Source organism: Primulina tabacum, chromosome 5 (assembly GCF_025594145.1).
Source record: "Primulina tabacum isolate GXHZ01 chromosome 5, ASM2559414v2, whole genome shotgun sequence".
Lineage (NCBI taxonomy): Eukaryota > Viridiplantae > Streptophyta > Magnoliopsida > Lamiales > Gesneriaceae > Primulina > Primulina tabacum.
The window spans coordinates 13,622,556-13,641,568 of NC_134554.1; the positions used below are offsets into that span (position 1 = coordinate 13,622,556).

General features: G+C 35.4%; 2 protein-coding genes, 1 long non-coding RNA gene and 1 pseudogene across 4 annotated transcripts; 2 read left to right on the forward strand and 2 right to left on the reverse strand.

The window, feature by feature from the left end:
• The first annotated feature begins 258 nt into the window (after positions 1–258).
• On the forward strand, positions 259–3,204 carry LOC142546821 (protein NRT1/ PTR FAMILY 7.3-like; annotated as a pseudogene).
• A 286-nt stretch (positions 3,205–3,490) lies between these two features.
• On the forward strand, positions 3,491–11,541 carry LOC142546820 (uncharacterized). Its single transcript, XM_075654759.1, has 3 exons — positions 3,491–5,188; positions 6,419–6,608; positions 11,155–11,541. Exons 1-3 carry the CDS (start codon positions 3,614–3,616, stop codon positions 11,280–11,282), a joined length of 1,893 nt encoding a protein of 630 aa, XP_075510874.1. The 5' UTR covers positions 3,491–3,613; the 3' UTR covers positions 11,283–11,541.
• On the reverse strand, positions 6,670–7,349 carry LOC142546822 (uncharacterized). Its single transcript, XR_012820525.1, has 2 exons — positions 7,114–7,349; positions 6,670–6,969 (listed from the first exon to the last, which is right to left on the reverse strand). It is a non-coding gene; the product is annotated as an uncharacterized LOC142546822 (long non-coding RNA).
• Positions 11,542–12,620: 1,079 nt separating the features above from the next.
• Positions 12,621–14,903, reverse strand: LOC142546823 (plasmodesmata-located protein 8). Of its 2 annotated transcripts, XM_075654761.1 has the most exons (3): positions 14,038–14,903; positions 12,989–13,096; positions 12,621–12,774 (listed from the first exon to the last, which is right to left on the reverse strand). In XM_075654761.1, exons 1-3 carry the CDS (start codon positions 14,804–14,806, stop codon positions 12,770–12,772), a joined length of 882 nt encoding a protein of 293 aa, XP_075510876.1. In that variant the 5' UTR covers positions 14,807–14,903; the 3' UTR covers positions 12,621–12,769. The 2 variants fall into 2 exon arrangements, with proteins under 2 accessions (XP_075510876.1, XP_075510875.1); XM_075654760.1 differs by lacking the exon at positions 12,621–12,774 and having other exon boundaries at positions 12,846–13,096.
• Between the last annotated feature and the right edge of the window lie 4,110 nt (positions 14,904–19,013).

A 19,013-nucleotide genomic window follows, 5' to 3' on the forward strand; every position in this document is an offset into this window, starting at 1 on the left:
TTAAATGAACAAGGACATATAAGAAAATTCACAATTAAAGTGATATATTTATATGCATGTTAGATATGTTAGATATATACTTTATCAAGATTTGGTTTTTAAAAAAAATGTATGTTGAGCAGTATAATTATGAGTCGAAGAGGTATATTTCCCACTGTTATGATAAGAGTTTTTGCACTCTCTGTTCACTCACAAACCAACATAATCAAATGCAAGTTTTCCTTTGTCTTTTTTTCTTTCTTAACAAAAGTTGGTTGTAAGCTTGCCACAAAGAAGAAACATGGTAAGTATAGTAACATGTGTATGCAATGTTGTTGATCGAATGATTTAAAGGACGCGACTGAAAAAATAGAGAGAATTTATATTATATTATGTTATAAATTTGAAATTTTTGGATCTTAAATTTCTCTAAAAATTTCCAATCCAAATACATGGAAAGTATATTGACTCAATGTGTATAATCAATGTTTTATTATAATCACGAGTTTCATCTTTATCGAGCTTGATTGATTTGCTACGTTTAGGAAACCAAAGATGGGACAATTGACATGCATGGCAACCCAGCGATGAAAGGGAGGACTGGTGGATGGAAAGCTGGAATGTTGTTGCTCGGTATGTAAGATACACTCGAGATAATCAATTTTAGTATTATTTTTGTATATTGTACTGTTGAACTAACATTTAGTTGCTTTGGATCTAATGCTTGTTCCTCAGTAAGTGAAGGACTTGCTGCACTTGCATTTACTGGAGTTGAAGTGAACATGGTTCTGTTTTCGAAATTGGTTTTGAGGCAGTCGAACACGGATGCAGCCAAGAATTTTAGTACTTGGATGGATACACTTAACATATGCACGCTGTTGGGTGCATTTCTCAGTGACTCATACTTGGGAAGATACTTGACTTGTGTTGTGTTTCAAGGCGTTCTTGTTGTTGAGAGTGACCTCTTCACTCAGACAGATGTTCATGATCTAGCGCTTCTCTTTTTTTTTTTTTGGTACTTGGTGTTCTAATTTTTTGTCACATAAACGAAGTTAAACGTTATCGTTTAAATTTGGGGCACAGGGAAGTAAACAAGGAAATAGATTGATTTTGTTCGAGGACTGTCATTGCTTCTGTTGGTTTGTGAAATATAGGTCGGATATGATGTTTGGTTTGTTAATACAACTGCATATGATTGTTCCTATCTTTGGAATATCACATCATGCTTCACGTTTTGACCACAAGGATTAATCAATGATCATGTGTTGCATGATTTTTTTCTTTGCAATGCTACTGCAGGGATTGGTGCTATTTTCTTTGTCAACTCAAATATTCTTGCTCGAACCAAAGGATTGTGGGACGATGGGAGATCCATGCAACCAAACGTCCCCAGAAAAAATCGCGATTTTCTATATATCAGTATATTTACTAGCTCTAGGAAGTGGGGCTATTGAACCAGCACTTGCAACCCTAGGTGCAGATCAATTTGACGAGGAAGACACTGAAGAAAATAAGTCAAAAACCAAGTTTTTTAGCTATTATTACGTTGCATTGAATCTTGGATCCTTGATTGCGGATAAATATTGGCTTACATCCAAAATATAGGGGAATGGGTGTTGGCATTCTGGGTGTCAACCTCTTGTGGCTTCATGGCACTAATTTTCTTGTTGAGTGGAACATTGAGGTATAGACACACTAGGCCTTCTGGCAACCCCGTATCAAGATTCTCTCAGGTGGTGGTTGCTTTTGTGAGAAAATTGAAAGTAGATTTACCATCATGTGGAAACGAGCTATATGAAGTTCGTGGCATCAATGAAAAGGGCGACGGTAGCAGGAGAATATCACATACCTACGATTTTAAGTAAGTTCATTTAAATCATAAATCCCAGTTCCATAATGCACCTGTTCCGGATGATGCTACCACTGAACATCCTTGTCTATGCTGTTTCTAGTGATGTGTACCCACGAGGTACCGATGTGGGATCGACGAGTTTAACAATAGCCAATGCACCTATGAACTAGTGGTTCCACCCACGTATAGCGCGTAAGCACACACCCGTAGTGACTCCAACCAGTATACGAGTTCTTCAGATAGCTCTGTGTTGAAGTTAAATGATTGGCCAAAGTCTAAATCACACGAAACCACTGCTTTTCCCCATTGATGCTAATGAAACTCTGCTGCTTCTTCTCTCAAAAGGTACCTCGACAAGGCAGCTGTTATAACTCCATCAGACAAGATCTTGCTGCAAAGTAAAGGCTAAACTCCCAATCCATGGCATCTTTGTACGTGACACAAGTTGAGGAAGTAAAATGCGTCCTAAGGCTTCTCCCAATATGGTTCTGCACCATTGTAGCATCAATAGTATTTGTACAAGTCCGTTCTCTCTTCGTCGCGCAAGGGGCAGCAATGAACACACAGATCTTCAATTTCAACATCGGCCCGGCCAGCATGACTGCTTTTGACATTATAAGCACATTGACTTTCATAATCTGCTACGAGAAGGTCATTGCACCATTATACGTCAAGATAACGAAGAAAGATCCAAACCCTCCGAGCGACCTGCAAAGAATTGGTATAGGAATGATAATCTCCATCATTGCCATGATATTTTCTGGCCTCTTAGAGCAATATAGACTGAAATACGCTAACGAAGGAGAAACAAGTTCTTTGAGAATCTTCTGGCAGATTCCACAGTATGTGCTCGTGGGAGTCTCCGAGGCATTCATTTACGTGGCACTATGGGAATTCTTCGCATCTCAAATACCGGACGGGCAGAAGAGCTTAGGAATCGGCTTGTCCATGGCTTCTCCAGCTTTAGGTAGTTTCTTGTGCAGCATAATAGTGACTCTAGTAATGAAGATCACATCAAAAAACGGGAAACCAGGTTGCATCCCCCCGAATTTGAACGAAGGCCATATGGATCGGTTCTTTTTCTTGTCAGCAGCTTTGATAGCCTTAGATCTTGTGCTGTTCGTGGCATGTGCCAACCGGTTCAAGTGTATCATAGTGGAGAAAAGAGAGGGAGCAAAGGAAACAACAGCTCTACCTTGACTCGAGGAAGGGTGAAAAAACCATCTACTTTAGAGTACAGCAAGAGCAGAGATCTTGAAATAAAAAAATCTTTTTTCTTTTCTCTGAGTCATTGAACAGATTGTAACCGAGAGAATGCTTTAGCAGATACTAAGATTACAGAATTTAAAGGCCAAATCTCCGCAGTTCTTTTCTTTCTGGGCTGCTTGTTTTCAAGATTCATGCAATTCTGGGACTTGACACATTAGTCAAAACTAGTGGATCATTGAATTCTACAACTGCATTAATAACCGAATGCTATAGAACAAGAAACAAGTGAAACATCGAAATGAGATGAATCTCTCAACGAGTAGCAAAATATAAATATATTTTTATTATATTCAAAAGATCCTTGGTTTTTGGCGTAGATATTTATTTTTTTCTTTACTGAAAAAATATTTATTTTCCTTTATGTGCCTATATACTTCAGATTTTTTAGTTTTTAGTAAATAAATAAATCTGTATGGTAATTTCTTTGAGAAAAATCTGGAACCCGGAAGGAACAATCGGGACGGGGGGAGGTAGAAAGAATCGATCCCAATTTCCACTGCAATAATCCATCCCATGCCTCTCACACATCACAGTCACAGACTCCCTGTTTGTCTCCGCCACCGCCAATCTTCCACCCTTCTCTCCTCCGCTGCCGCTGCGAAGAAGCTTGTTCCATTTCTCAGCATGTCCACGTCATCCCAGCAAACTCCCGCTGCTACGTCACCTTTGCAGGACAGCGACGAAAAACAAGAGCAAGTTACCCAAGTTTTGAAATACCATAATCAAACAAAGCATTCTTTCAACAACTATGCGCGTGGCCCTCATGGTCTTGACTGGGCTAACCAGCCTAATCCCTTCCGTCGCTACCTTTCCGGTGATCTACTACCCCTGCTGCACCCCCCTGAGAATGAGGTGAATTCCCCTTCTTATTTGTCTGTGTTTAGTTCGTTTCCGAAACCGGAGCCTATCTCGAAAGCTTCGATTTCCCAACTGTTCTATAATTCCCTAGCATTATCTGCGTGGAAAACCACTGGGTTTTCTACCTGGTCGCTGCGCGTGAATCCTAGCAGCGGGAATTTACATCCTACGGAGGCTTATATCATTGCGCCTCCCGTTAATGCTTTATCCGATCACTCTTTCGTGGCGCATTACGCGGCAAAGGAACATGCTTTGGAATTTAGAGCTCAAATCCCATCTGATTTTTTCGCCTGTTTTTTTCCTGAAGGTTCCTTTTTGATTGGGTTTTCGTCTATTTTTTGGCGGGAGGCTTGGAAGTACGGAGAGAGGGCGTTTAGGTATTGTAATCACGATGTTGGGCATGCCGTAGCTGCCGTTTCTATGGCGGCAGCTGGGCTCGGGTGGGATGCAAGGATATTAGATGGGTTAGGCTGTGAGGAATTGAAGAAGTTGATGGGGCTCACAAATTTGTCCGATTTTAGTATTCCCGGAAGGCCCGTTAGAGGGAAGATGCCAGCTATTGAGTTCGAGCATCCTGATTGCGTTCTGTTGGTTTTTCCTAGCGGTAGGGGTGAGTTCGAGGTGGATTATGAGAACTTAAGCATTGCTTTGTCTAGATTTGCGAACCTTGATTGGAAGGGGAAGCCAAATGCTCTTAGTAAAGAGCACTTGTGTTGGGACATTATTTATAGAACGGCCAAGGCCACAGAGAAGGCGTTAATTACCTGTAAAGGACAGGTTGCTGAGCCTGTCAAGAGTAGTAGGACAATTAGTGAGAACTCATATGAAGGGTTTAGCTTAACTGAGGTTGTGAGGAAGCGGAGGAGCGCAGTTGATATGGATGGTGTTACTTCCATGGCAAGAGAAACATTCTATCAGATTTTGTTACATTGCATGCCTTCAGGTTTGGTAGAAGGCGGATCGAAGCAAAGAAGGCAGCTAGCATTGCCATTTCGGGTACTTCCTTGGGATTCTGAGGTTCATGCTGTTTTGTTTGTCCACAGGGTTGTGGGCTTGCCCAATGGTTTATACTTCTTGGTGAGGAATGAGGACCATTTGGATGAGCTTAGGATGGTTACAAGATCCGAGTTTTCGTGGGTGAAGCCAGATGGCTGCCCCGATGATCTTCCTCTCTTTGAACTCTTACAAGGTGATTGTAGGGAACTTTCAAGAAGGCTTTCGTGCCACCAGGTGTGCATGTCTTTATTTTTTGTTATCTATGTCTCGCATAAATTTTCTTTTACTAGTTTTTGGGTTGCGTCTTAATCTATCTTTTATCCTTCTTTAATGCCAAGAGTAGTTTCTGCCGTTGGTAACATGTTAAAGAGCAGACTAATTTGATTCTCAATTTTTCTAGATCATTTATCATTTTATCATTCATTGTGCATTGTTTAATCATTTGGGTGTAATGTGGTCATATTTTTCATAATTTCTCATATCCACGATAACTTCTTTGCATGAATGTTATGAGAAAGCTAAATTTAAATTTGATAAGATGATGAAAATGTCATTGTAATTTTCTGTCTTTTAAGATTAGGTGATGAATATGGATATGAGAATTGAGGATTTCAGACAAGATTGACTCACCTCAATTCGTCTTTTAGGATACGTTTTGGTCTGTGATCCTTTGCTATGGGCTTGCTTTTATATTGACATTGGAATACTAGCTCTTTAAAACTAAAAAATGTTGCATGTATGTTGTTAGGATCTACACTAATTCTGCAAGGAAATATTGACTAATAGAAAAGGAAGACAGATTTATTTAATATGAAATATCATCTGAGAAATATCTCAGCTAAGGATAGAATTCTTTAACAAGAAGACTACACTCGCTCTCCTTGCCCCTAGCACAACCTAGTAAATACCCAAAATGACAAATTATCAGAATGCCTCTAACAAGCTATGACTCCCCATTTTATCTACTTCTCTAACACATCTAGATTCTTCCATGGGCTTGAGACTCTTGGGCCTATGTCCAGTATATTAGGGTCCATAATAATATAGTCCCTAACATATATGTAGTCTTCAAGATTCGTATTCCAACTTTTAATTATGTCCATGCTCTTCGCTGATAGTTGCGGTATATTATCACTTGCACATTGAGCATTGGAATTGTAAATGTACATTTATTGTTTGAACTAAATCCTACTCGACTTGTGTGTGGCAGTTTATGCTGCATATGTACATGACTGTTTTATCTGTGAGCTAACCTAAAACTACTATGGCAATACTTTTCATTGTAGTCCATTTTTTCCTCCAAATTTTTAGTTGAGTTATGAGAGAGATGACTGAATCTTTCCGCCATGTCTTTTAGAAATTGCTGCTAAGAATCTATAAGGTATATATTTGATGTAAAGCATTGTTACATTGCACATGAGTTGTTTTCAAATTTCATCTGAAAGATATAGAAACTCTGTGTAGGACATTGCTAGTGATGGCTGCTTCAGCTTGGGTATGGTGGCTTGTCTTGAACCCAATCTACGTGATATTGGGGCTTGGATGTATCCACGGCTTTTCTGGGAAACTGGAGTTCTTGGTCAAGTCCTGTATCTTGAAGCACATGCAGTTGGCGTTTCTGCTACTGGTATAGGTTGCTTCTTTGATGATCCTGGTATGCAGTCCTCTCCTCAGTATCACTGTCCAATTTCACATCTTGCCGGAACCGGATGCTATAGTTATGTTTTTTATGTGCAGTATTTGTTTCTAATTTAAGATGGTATCACCATGAAAGTTGATTTCTCCTTTTTTCATTTTAAGTACCTTTTATGTTTCCTTGTCTAATCCAAAGCTTAAAAGAGGGACTAACGACGTGTAGGAATTAGAGGACATCTACATTTATAGAAAAGAAATGCAAAGTAGATTTAGGCAGTATTAAGCAGTGTTATAAAATGGGCAAAAAAGCACGGATTAAGAGCAAAGTGTGAAGAAAAAGTTTCGATTCGGGTAAAAGTGTTAGGTCAACCTTAGGTTGACTGTATTAAGTGCGAAAAGGTATGATTAAGCGTTTGCTTTTTAGATAAAATTTTAAGATAAGTTTTATTTTATTTTTTTGAATTTTAAGTGAACTTTTATTATTTTTTGATAAAATTTAATTAACAAAAAAACCCTAAAGACACCTAGATATTTTTAATAGTTGTTTTTCATAGTGATTTTTTTAAAAAATTATACATTCATTCTTAAATTTGCATGTTTATATGTTCTTTGATCTATTGATTGACTTGATATAATTAAATTATACTAGAAACTATAAACTCTTTTTCATGTATTTTTATGTACTAAACCCACTTAAACTTGTAAAGCTTGAAGCTTGACCTTACCGCTTCGCACTTTTTAAAACATTTGTATTGGTATCAGTGTTCTAAAAATCCCCGCCTAGGACCGCCTAGGCGGTGCTTCAGCGCTGGGCGGTCCAAAACCGCCCCGATTTTAGGCTAGTCGAAATTTCTAGGCGCCATCATATTAATCGGCCGCCTAGCGCGAAAGCTGCCTAGACGATTTTACAATTAAAAATATGCCTAGGGCGGTTGTGAGAGAAACTAGGCGGGCCGAGCGCCGCCTAGCGCGGCCCGCCTAGACGATTTTACAATTAAAAATCCGCATAGGCGGTTGTGAGAGAAATTGGAGTACTTTTGAGAGAGTAAGTACTTAATTGATTATTCTATACTTATTATTATATATTTTTATATATGTATTCAATATTAATATTTTTTTAATGTAGATCCATACTAAGAAAAGAAATAGACTAGATACCGGAAGGTTAAACAATTTAGTTTATGTTCAATTAAATGCCAAGATCATCAACAAGAAGAGAAGGCAAGAAGAAAAAGGAGTGGATGTTCTACTTGCTAGTGAAGCAACTATGGCACAAGGATGGATTGTTGATGGTGGAGATGAAGATGTTGAGACAAATGTTGAAAATGTAAGGGAACTTCACGAAGAAGAATTTGTATCGGATGAAGAGGAGGAAGAAGCCATGAATTTTGAGTTTGAATCCGATACAGAAGAAGTATTGGAAAAATACGGAGATGAACTAAAAGAGTTAGATGTTTAGGTTTAATATCAATATATTATGTTGGAAAAAATGTTGAACAAATTTAATTTTCATTGTACAACGGTTGTAGTAAAGTAGTAAACTGATGTGGATGATTCATATATAAAAATTTATTAACATATATTAATTATTACAATTTTAAATTTTATAATAATATATATTTCATATACAAACATAATACTCATGAACCACTTAATGAATTTAAACTTTAAAAAAAAACCGCCTAGACAACTGCCTAGGCTCCTAGTTAAAAAAAACTATAGATTTTCTAATTTAATTAGTATCTCATTGAAATAACATCTGCAGAACGAGAATGACACTACATGACAAACAATAGTTTTCCCAAGTTTGCCAGATCGAGAGTCTCTGTGCCATTTATTTTTTTCTTCATATTGCTAGAAGGCAGGTTGGTAACAGCTGTATACGCCTGAAATATACCATCGAATTCAAGGGAAATAAATTGGCGGCCATACTTGGTTGAGGTCATCAGGAAGTTCACCCTCATTCTCCACAAAGGAGTGAGTAACTTCAGTTGGTTTAGGCTCTGTATCCATGACAAAACCTTTGCTTTCACCTTCAATAAAGAGTTGCCCTTGCTGTTTCTCTTGATAATCTTTCCTGTTTTCAAGTGTTTTTATCTTCTCATCGGCCAACAAAAGCAGACCATTCAACTGTCTTTCATCAAGTTCGTCGATACTTGCACCATTCATGAGTTCATTCATTAGGATTTCCATTTCCTTGTCTTCATTCTCTTTCCGAAGTTTCATTAAACTTTTAATCTCCTCGGCTACTCTCCGCTTTAAGAAATTTTCATGCAAGACCATTTTCTTGAGTCTTTCCTGTTCGGGGAACCTCAAGAACTTTGCAAGTCCTTTTTGAGTTTCGTCCTTGGATGACCACATGATTAAATTTCCATCTGAAGGATTCAGAATCATTATACAGATGTATGCTCCACACAGTATTGATAGTTCTCTGGCTTTTTTAAATAAACTCGCAACCTTTTTTTTGAAAGTTGATTCTCTCTCACGCTCATTGGATATTTTTGTATATTTGGTGCTCTTTCTCGGCATTTTTGTGTTGGTGATTTTTGCTGGCACAAACTGCTGGTATTTATAGGAGCAAACAGAAAATTGGGTGAATTCTGTCATGGCCAAAGTTAATTTGGTTAAGCAATATTAAGTAACCAAGATAGTACGAATTTGGGTTGGATTGTCCAAGATTTATCTATATTGCGAGGTGACTCGTGAATATGTAATTACATTTTTTAAAATGGTCGGGCATGGACAAATATTAATAATATATTCGTTCAATGTAAAAGTTTGCATTAGGAATCAAAAGTGAATGTTTGTTATTAGATTCAGAATAGCATACATCTAGTGTGATATGTGTTATTTATCATTATATGGTAAGACGACTTTTGAGCGTTTTAAATATTCATGGTGAGACGATTGAACGGTTATATGGTAGTACAGCTATTTTTTTTTTATATGGTAATGCAACTAATTTACTTACTTTTTTTTCATTTGGTATGGATAAATGCAATCCAAATGTCAGTTACTGGCCCTCCATAATTTATTTACATGGATCGATGAATGCTTTTTAGAGTTATCATTGACGCTGGATTTCTGTATCATGTGTTTACAGAACTGTAGATTTTTTATGTTGTAGAAGCAAATGACACGAGGTTTTGTTGTTAATAATTCGTCTCGCTGTTTCCTGAAAAAGATGATGATAAAATAAAAATGAAAATGAAAACAATGGCGATATGTAAAGATTAGCTGAGAGTGACAGAGTAATTATTCTTGATTATCTTGCCAAAAGGTCAAATATTACTTATAAGAATGAATTTTATTTAATACAACGCATTGGAATAAATAAACTAATTAAACAATTTCCTTTGTTTCAAATTTAATGCCAAGTCTTTCGGTCATGATTTAGTTATTTGATATTCGACCATACATACTAGTTGGTGGAGCCCAGGGCAAATGGTAAACCTTAGTGGTGATGTAGCAATAGGCTTTAGTCCTTCCTGACTTCAAGATAATCGCCACATTGCTAGGAACATCTTTTCATGGATTGGCACATTTCATCACCAATAATGTTCATGTAATTGGTCAATACTGGCAGCTCATCCCACATATGTAGAATATATTGGTAACTAGTTAAATTTCCCTACTTGCTTCCAATTCTGGTCCCTTCGTTGTTTGTGTAAAACTAGCATGAAAGAGATTGCTTTTGTTCTTCTCGGAATTGTTGTCCCTATTCCCCTTGGTTCGTGGTGGTTCTTGTTTCCTGACTTTTGTTTCTCACAGAAATAGCCTGCATTTTGTATGATGAGTATTGTACTTTTTAGGAATGGCTCGATGTTCTTCTATGTACAAGTTATAGTTACCGGTTAGGGTCTTCCTTGATCACCCATACTGTGTTGCTTTTCTTAAAGAAAAGAAAAAACTAGCATAAAAGAGGTCTTATACTTCAACCTGTATTTTGTTGCACTGGTTTTCCTTTACCTATTTTCATGCTTACTTTCAATAAACTTGAAATGAGGAAGATCAATTGATATTTGTTGCCATTTTATCAATCAATTCCAAAATAATTATTTAATATCCGTGCAATCCAATCTTGTTGGTGATTACCTGGTATTCTGATTGCTATTGTTTGAATACGGAGTTCACAATACAATCCCTTGTTTTGGGATCATACCCATTCACGAACAGCAATCTTTTAAGCTTTACGTGCTATGAGAACTTTGGGGTCTTTGCAACTTTTCTTCCTTGAGATCTTCAGAACAAGAGAGTTCAACTTCTCTAATTTGTTATTAATTCTGAATTGGGTTATGTTGTTGGGATTGAGCTGTAGCGTGACGTACATTTGTCACTCGTATGTGCCACTGAATTTCTGTCTGCTATAAAGCACACGAAATTTGTTCTTTATTATCTTGTGTGGTGGCAAGAATCCTTATATCATCAACTTTCTGAGTGTTGCTAAATTCTTGACTTGATAGAAAAGGAAGAACAAAATGAATGAGATCTTCCTATTCTTGTTTTGTGAGTTTCTGCAATTCTGATTCCAGTTACTAATCCTACTCGTCGGGAATTGTTGACAGTGCATGAGATTCTTGGATTAAAGGGATTGAAGTATCAAAGCCTCTATCATTTCACAGTTGGGAGCCCTGTGCTTGATAAACGTATCATGAGCTTGCCCGCGTACCCTGGACCAGATGTCGAAGCTTGATTTTTGAAGAATAAACAAAAAAATCAACATGGAGATGGGTATATACAGGTGACGATAAAAGAATTGTGAGCAGATTTTGTTGGATGTTGCTGCAAATCTACTTGTGTGAATATATAGGCAGACAAAGATTGAATTTTTAGCTATCATGGGAAAATATCTATCAAAGACGCACATCAAATTCAGCTAAAGTTGTTAAAAGTCGCACTTTACATTGTTTAACATTTCAAACTAGTATACATGTTGAAGTCTCTTTCATCAATTTAGTACTTTTTTTAATGTTTAGTTGGATTTTAGCAATGAATTCGTTGGTACGTACGTGATAAATACAAGTATTTTGAACTTAAAATATTAAATTAAAATTCAATGTTTATATGTTCTTATTTTTATATCAAATCAAACAAATTCTTAAAACCTAATTGATCAAGTTTATATAGATTTTTTAAAAGATAATATCTACAACTAATTAAATTTATTGAAGAACTCTACTTCGGAACTTCATGTGATTAAATGTTAATTTGTTGGTTGACCAAAATCATATTGTCGTTTTATTTCTCATTGAATTCCAAGTTTTTTTTTAAGGTTTATATTTAGAGTTTGAAATTGCTTAATGACTCCGAAAAACTTTGGTTTTCATCTCACTTTGTTTTGAATTAAAGTTTAAAAATATATATAGGAATTTTTAACGAAAATAAAATTTTAAAATATATTATTTTTTTCGTAAACAAAAACTCTATCGTCTCGCATGTTAATATAATATAAACTCGAACAAGTTCTAATACCATGAAATCCGAGCTGTGCTTGGGTTGGTCTCAGTGTTGTTTGATTTATTTCTTTAATCCTGTATGCCGTTCTCAAGTTGAGATTTAAAAACCAGCAAACTATATGAAGTTACCAAACCGAGCTTAAATAAGATACTATTTAACTTAAAGAAGAAGAAAAAACATACAAGGCGTCTCTATTTTGTGTTCTGTATACAATATATGACATATTGAAGCGGTAACATTTACGTTCGATGGAATATGCATGTCTGTGTCATAACTTTTCTCTTTCTCTTTTAAATGATTCGAACGTACAAGTCACTCGTGAAAATTCTCAGTGGTTCACCTTTTGCTTAGTATATTATTGTTACAGTGTATAACAGTATGTGTTCATTGTTCTAATGTCCCAGTAGTCATGAAAATTCTTATAACCAGTCACACTTGTTTCTTTATTTTATCCTACGATTTTGCACGGTTAGGTGAATCGCGTACTGATATCTACACTTTGCTGTTTCACTGCAAGTCATATACATCATATTTGCTGAGGAAATCTCTTGAGATGATCAATATATAACAGCTAGTCTCTGCAGATCGAGGGTGTCTTAATATTCAAGATGTGGAACTTGGCTGCATATATTGTTACATTTAGCACTTTCCAATAGAAAAAGAAAAAAGAAAAAGAAAAATCCAAGATACAAGAATCTCCAATTCAGCCAGATGCTTGGTATATCAACCTGCATTTTCCATCACCAAATATCAATCATCAATCAGGAGGGATGGTTGCAATTTATCAAGAAAATATATAACGATTTTTAGAAAGATTTACCTGTCTACACTAAGGACATTGCTCTAATTCTAAATATTTATTACGTATCACTTTCATGTTGTTCAATGTATCATCCCACATGAAAAATTATACAATTAAAAGGGAGGAATTTAGTTGTTTACCAAAGGTTTTTTTGCAAAATGACAAAAGAACGATGAAAACCGCAACACCAGCCGATACTCCTACAATTATCGCCACTGTTTTTCCAACATCATCCTCGTTGGAAGAATCTACAGGTACATATTGTCACAAAACAAAAACAAAATTTAAGGAAATAACCCCTCACTTAATAATTATAAATTTTAGCTAAAATGCATGAAGTATACCAGAAAACATAACTCAAGAATCAAGATGTATATTTATTTACAATGCATCTCTTGTGACACAGTTTATATTTGTGGGCAAAAACTTGTGTAAGACGATCTCACGGGTCGTATTTTGTGAGACGGATATCTTATTTGGGTCATCCATGAAAAAATATTACTTTTTATGCTAAGAGTATTGTTTTTTATTGTGAATATCGGTATGGTTGACCCGTCTCACAGATAAAGATTCATGAGACCGTCTCACAAGAGACTCACTCATATTTGTGATAGGTGTCTCATATAAAGATGATGATAATTTTTTTTGAAAACATTATGATACGCGTATCATAAATCTAAACCGTATAACAGGAAATATACGTTACAGGCTTGTTACATAAAGAAAATTTTCCAAATGAGAGGGTACAAATTAAAAGGATGGATAAAGAAATGTTAAAATAAATAGATTTTTTTAATAGATTTGAAATAAATAGAATAATGACGGAACAGTTACAATTGCAATTCAGTTCTACTTTATTTTCTAACTTTATAAAAGGATTGGCTGTGGATCCTTTAGGATCACAGAATAATTTTCCTAGTGGGTTCTCTACTTTCCAAGAGAGAAATTGGACCAAGTTCAATTCAATGTCTACCCTCCTATCAGTTTTATATATATAAATATAGACTTTATTTAAGAACGCATTGCAATATGAAATATGAGACATGGATTATGCTTTTGCTTTAAAAAAATAATACGCCCCGAGTATATATATATTTCAAGAACTCGTGCATGTTCCTTTCAAAAGGAATATTAAGAAATACGTTCTGCAAAAAGTAATTATTTCACAGAATTAATTAAGTAAACAAACCTGAAGAAGTATCATAATAACCAGACGCCCAATATCGGACATAACACTGAGACAAGAACACGTCCGCCGCCGCCGCCGACCCGCATAGGCTCCTCACTTTCTCCACTGCATTCCCCAAGCAAGAACTACAATCTTCGCCAGTCAAATCCCCCAAACACTGCGCGTAACCTTCCACAGACCCCACAGAACTCACCCTAAACCCTACTGCTCCCCTCAGATCATCAAGAATATCATCCCTCCTACGTAAAAACTCAGCATCGTTAAGTAACCTCTTACTACACTTCTTGTGCACAAGGTTCGTGTCGGGTTTTTCCAAGAAATCGACGTGCTCGTATCGAACGAAGCATCCGTCAAGCTGTAGTGTTGCTCCATACGTATACGGACAGAGTAAGACTATCTGGTTTACCGAACTAGCTATGCATGTGGAGCAGTCCTTCAAGTTCAAGTCACCTCTACATTGGTACAGGCCATAAACTGATCCCTCAGGCGAGGCGGTCGAGGGGTCCGTGCCGAGACTGAAAGAGTTGTAGAGGGTGGTGTAAGAGGAGCTGGTTATGGAGGAGAGCATGGAGTTGAGGTTTGTTTGGTATGGTGAGTTCGCCTGATACTTTTCTTGGGAGCAGCCCGAGTAGATCAAGGCGTAGGATTTGGTGAAACGGATGTTATTTGTGAGGAAGATGATGAAGAAGAACAATATGGTTGTGGAGAAGAGATTCAGAGGTTTAATTCGCGTTTTAATGGAGTATTTTTGAAGGGTTTGATCAAGCATTGTTCGGGTTTTCTTTCTTATTTTGTCTGTGTAGCTACCACGAGGGTGGAGGCGAGTTTACATTACAATAAAGGGGTCACTTTATCTCCGCTAGCTTTAGAATAAATTTTATATCTTATACTAAAATTCTCAAACTTTTTTTTTCAAAAAAATTCAATTAAATTTAATTTTAACGTTGTTAGAGCTAAGAAGGTTTGGTTATGATTTTTAGTAAGCCAATCGGTGGTGTTCTTAAGCCTAATTGACTTCTTAATTCCCTTTTATTTTGTCCCCACGTTTTGAGTATTAATCTCCTTATTCCACCTAAAATTGAATAGTCCATGAGAAATCTAGTAACTTTAGTTGAAAATATTTAATACGGATAACTTTGCAATAAAATATTACAATTGACATGATGTGGTGGGATTCATACGATGGTATCCACTATATATGCTTCTTCTTCTTTCTTTCTTTCTTTCTTTCTTTTTTTTTTTTTTAACAAAAGACACAATTTTTATGATAAGATGTTCATAAAAGCATACCAAAGTTTATTTAGTGATGGATTCGGAAATTTTTATAATGGATACAATGACTCAAAAAGTAAAACAATAACAATTTCGCAACAATTATGCATCAAATTTTAGAGTTATTTCAGTTTGAGAAGAAAAAAATACCTTTGGGGACTTCAGATTCTCTATATATGTTTTGAATATGAAAGTAGAATATATTCCCACGTGATTAGGTTCAATGGATTTGTTCTTTGTCAAAATTCCCTTGCCCGTGGAATTGGTCACCAAGTAGAATATCTCTTTTTTCACTTTCTTAGAAATATTTGTTCTCCTTTGATTGCAAATGTAAAAAAGGTGGATCTTAATGTTTGCGAGTAGTGTGTGTGAGAGAGGCCTCGGACCATTAAAGCCCACAAGGTGAAATTTGAATCCGGCCCATTTGATGAAATGAAAACAAGGAAACGGGTTTCAGTTGAGCAGCTAATTGGTTGGGTCTTAGCACGGTTAAAAAGTGGGGTGCTCCAGTTCGTATTTTGGGGTCGCAAAATTGCTCACTCTATTTTGTATTGACTTTGGCTAGGTGGGACGGCTTACAACCTACCATTAGATGGGATCGGGCAGGTCGATCAACATTTTAGCATGTTGAAATATTACCAACTTAATTACCTATTTTATATGGTGAGATTGTGCTAGGATCGGGTTAGCGTTTATATGAGGTGAATAAACTATTTTTAATTTTCTTTAATAGATCGATTCTTTAAATATTGAATATCGATAAATTAAATCGAGTTTGGTTTCACAATCAAACGGAATTTCAAAATAAATCTATCTAAAAATCGAGTCAAAAACTTGTGTAAGACGGTCTCACGGGTCGTATTTTGTGAGATGGATCTCTTATTTGAATCATCCATGAAAAATATTACTTTTTATGCTAAGAGTATTACTTTTTATTATGAATAATATTCGTGAGACCGTCTTACAAGAAACCTACTCAAAAATCAATTAAATATTTTTAAAACATTTAAAAGATATGAAAGTTAAATGTGTAAAAACGGTTTGTTGAATCATTTTATCAATCACTTTGTATGCAATATTTTGGTATTTTAAAGACACATAAAATGTTTCAATTATGCCTATCAAAAACAGTAGCAAAAATAAATAAATCCAATAAATAAATATACTCGAATTTCTTTATGGATATTTAGATATTAACAACTCATATGTCACATATTTTTCACCTTAGAAAGATTTACAGTAATACTATGATTTATACAACTATTTGTACAAACTCATTTCGACTCAAAACTTATCTCTTGCTTAATCGAAACTCCTAGAGCACTCTCGATTGTTGGCCGTAACCTCACAATCCGCATAATGTTTAACGTGTTTTATGTCAATATTACAAACACAATTTTAATGTCTTTGTGTGAAAATTATCACTCATATAAACTTTGAAGTTCATATCTATTGTATATATAAGTGATTGTGTGTGTGATAAAATTAATCCATTTAAGTAATATACTCTCAAATGCATCTTCACATACAAGGAGAAAAGCTCACACTAAGATAATATATCTATTTAGACTCTCCTTCTTTGGTTTGCTATCATTTTAGCTAATTTCTTCATGTAGGTTACATATTATTTGAATCACCTTCAAAAGCTTGTATTTGATCTTCTATATATTGTATATATAGTTTCCAAAAGTGATTTATACGTTATACACAAGAATATGATCGTTGGAAAAAGTTCTGTATGATTTCTGGCATAAAACAGTTATATTCGTGTTTTTCGCAGGTTGCTGGTCAGATCCTGCTCTAGGAGCTAAACAGTTGAATGAATGATACGGTTGGATGAGCAAAACGGTTGGATAAGCAATATGGTTGAATCGATGAAACAATTGGATGAGCAAAATGGCTGAATGAGTGTGGTATTATGCGGTGCTTATAGCTTTTCATTCATTGATTTCTGAGCAAAATATGAACATGATATTTGCAATCCTTTCTCTTAACATTTCCATATAATCAAGAATCACTCGATTTCGAATTCATGTAAGAGATATATGCTCAATATACTGAAACTGCTCAAGTCTAGTTGACAGCTATATTTTTGTAGCATACCAGCAATTTCATCGCTAGTTATAAGATTTTTAAGCTCTGATACAGACTTTGACTTTAAAAAATGATTTATAGATAACTTGTCTTACCTTTGCAAAACATGTTGGATTGTTCCATTTCAATAATAGAGCTGAGAGATAAGACCAAAATAAAAGATATGGTCTATCGAGCCATCTTGAGGATGTTGGCCGGTCTGATTTTGTGACCACTATTTTGCCTCGATTACATCTGAATTCACCTGACCGGTTTGAATATGATTTTTAGAGAATTGAGTTGGCTTTCCAACTATTTTGACAACTAGTCATTTGGATCTGACTTTGTGAGATATTATCAAAAACATCATGTCGTCAGATTTTCAGCTTGATTTCATTTGAGTTATATCTTGTCAAACTCTCAATTTGACAGCTTGCAACTACATATTTGAGTAAATATATTAAAAATTAAAAAAAATATGTTTTTTTTATTATTAAAATCAAGATTGTTAATATTTTTCTAACCTAAGAGATTTGTTTAATCTGTTATGACAGCTATATGGTATCATTGATTTGGAGAAGCCCACTTTTTCCTTTTTATTTTGTTTTTTGTTTGCTTTGATCAAACCAGAAGTAGAGTGGCGCCAAAATATTGCAAGTGCATCTGGCGAAATCTAGTGGGGCACAATGTCGGATGATTTATTTCTTGATTAATTTTTATTTATTTAACGAATTGTGATTGTTTGCTCGTTAAATTTAATGGGCTCGACCATCTATAGTGAATATTTTTTTAGAAAATATATAAAATGACCAGACATGTTACATCAATATCAACTATGAGTCTTTAAAAAACAAAAAATAATTTTTTGCAACCTCCTGGCATCAAATCTTTGATTTAGAAAGGGTATAATATCCTTGATTACTTAAGGCACAATTTCAGATTCTTGTTTTTTTGCTCAAATTATTCATTAATCGAAATTAAAAATAATTATATTACACACACAGACAAATAAGTGAAGTATATCTGATAAATAGGAATAAAGAAACTATACAAGAGGACCACACCCTTTCGTTTCTTTCAACTGCAACTAGTGCATCAAGAATTAGAAAATGGAGAAATTCTAAGTTAATGCCAATCACCCTCACACATGACGAAGGGATAAACATGGAGCAGAATTGTTGTGGAATTCAATTCCAGAGTTTAATATCATTTTAGTGGAACTACAACACTTTTTTCATCTGTGGCGATTATATTTTAAATTTTATATGTTTTTTGGGATATTATCTTCCCGTATATATTTAACCTCGCCAGTGGTATATTTTTAAATGTAATTGTACCGAGGGAAAAAAAAAACATAAATCCAAAAATAATCCTACAAACCCGCTAATTTACTTCATAATATCTCGAACAATATGATATTTATTATAAAGTTAGTTTATGCCTGCGGATGGAAAAACATTTGTATAGTGTACCGAAAACAAAATACAAGATCCCTCTGAACTACGCACAAAAATTAAAATAAATAGATATAATTTACAAGAAGCTAAATATTGTTTTATCATCTGCGTCGTGTGGCTGGCGGCAAGGTAAGAAGAAGCCATCGACTTTTATCGGATACTCTTCCGGGTACG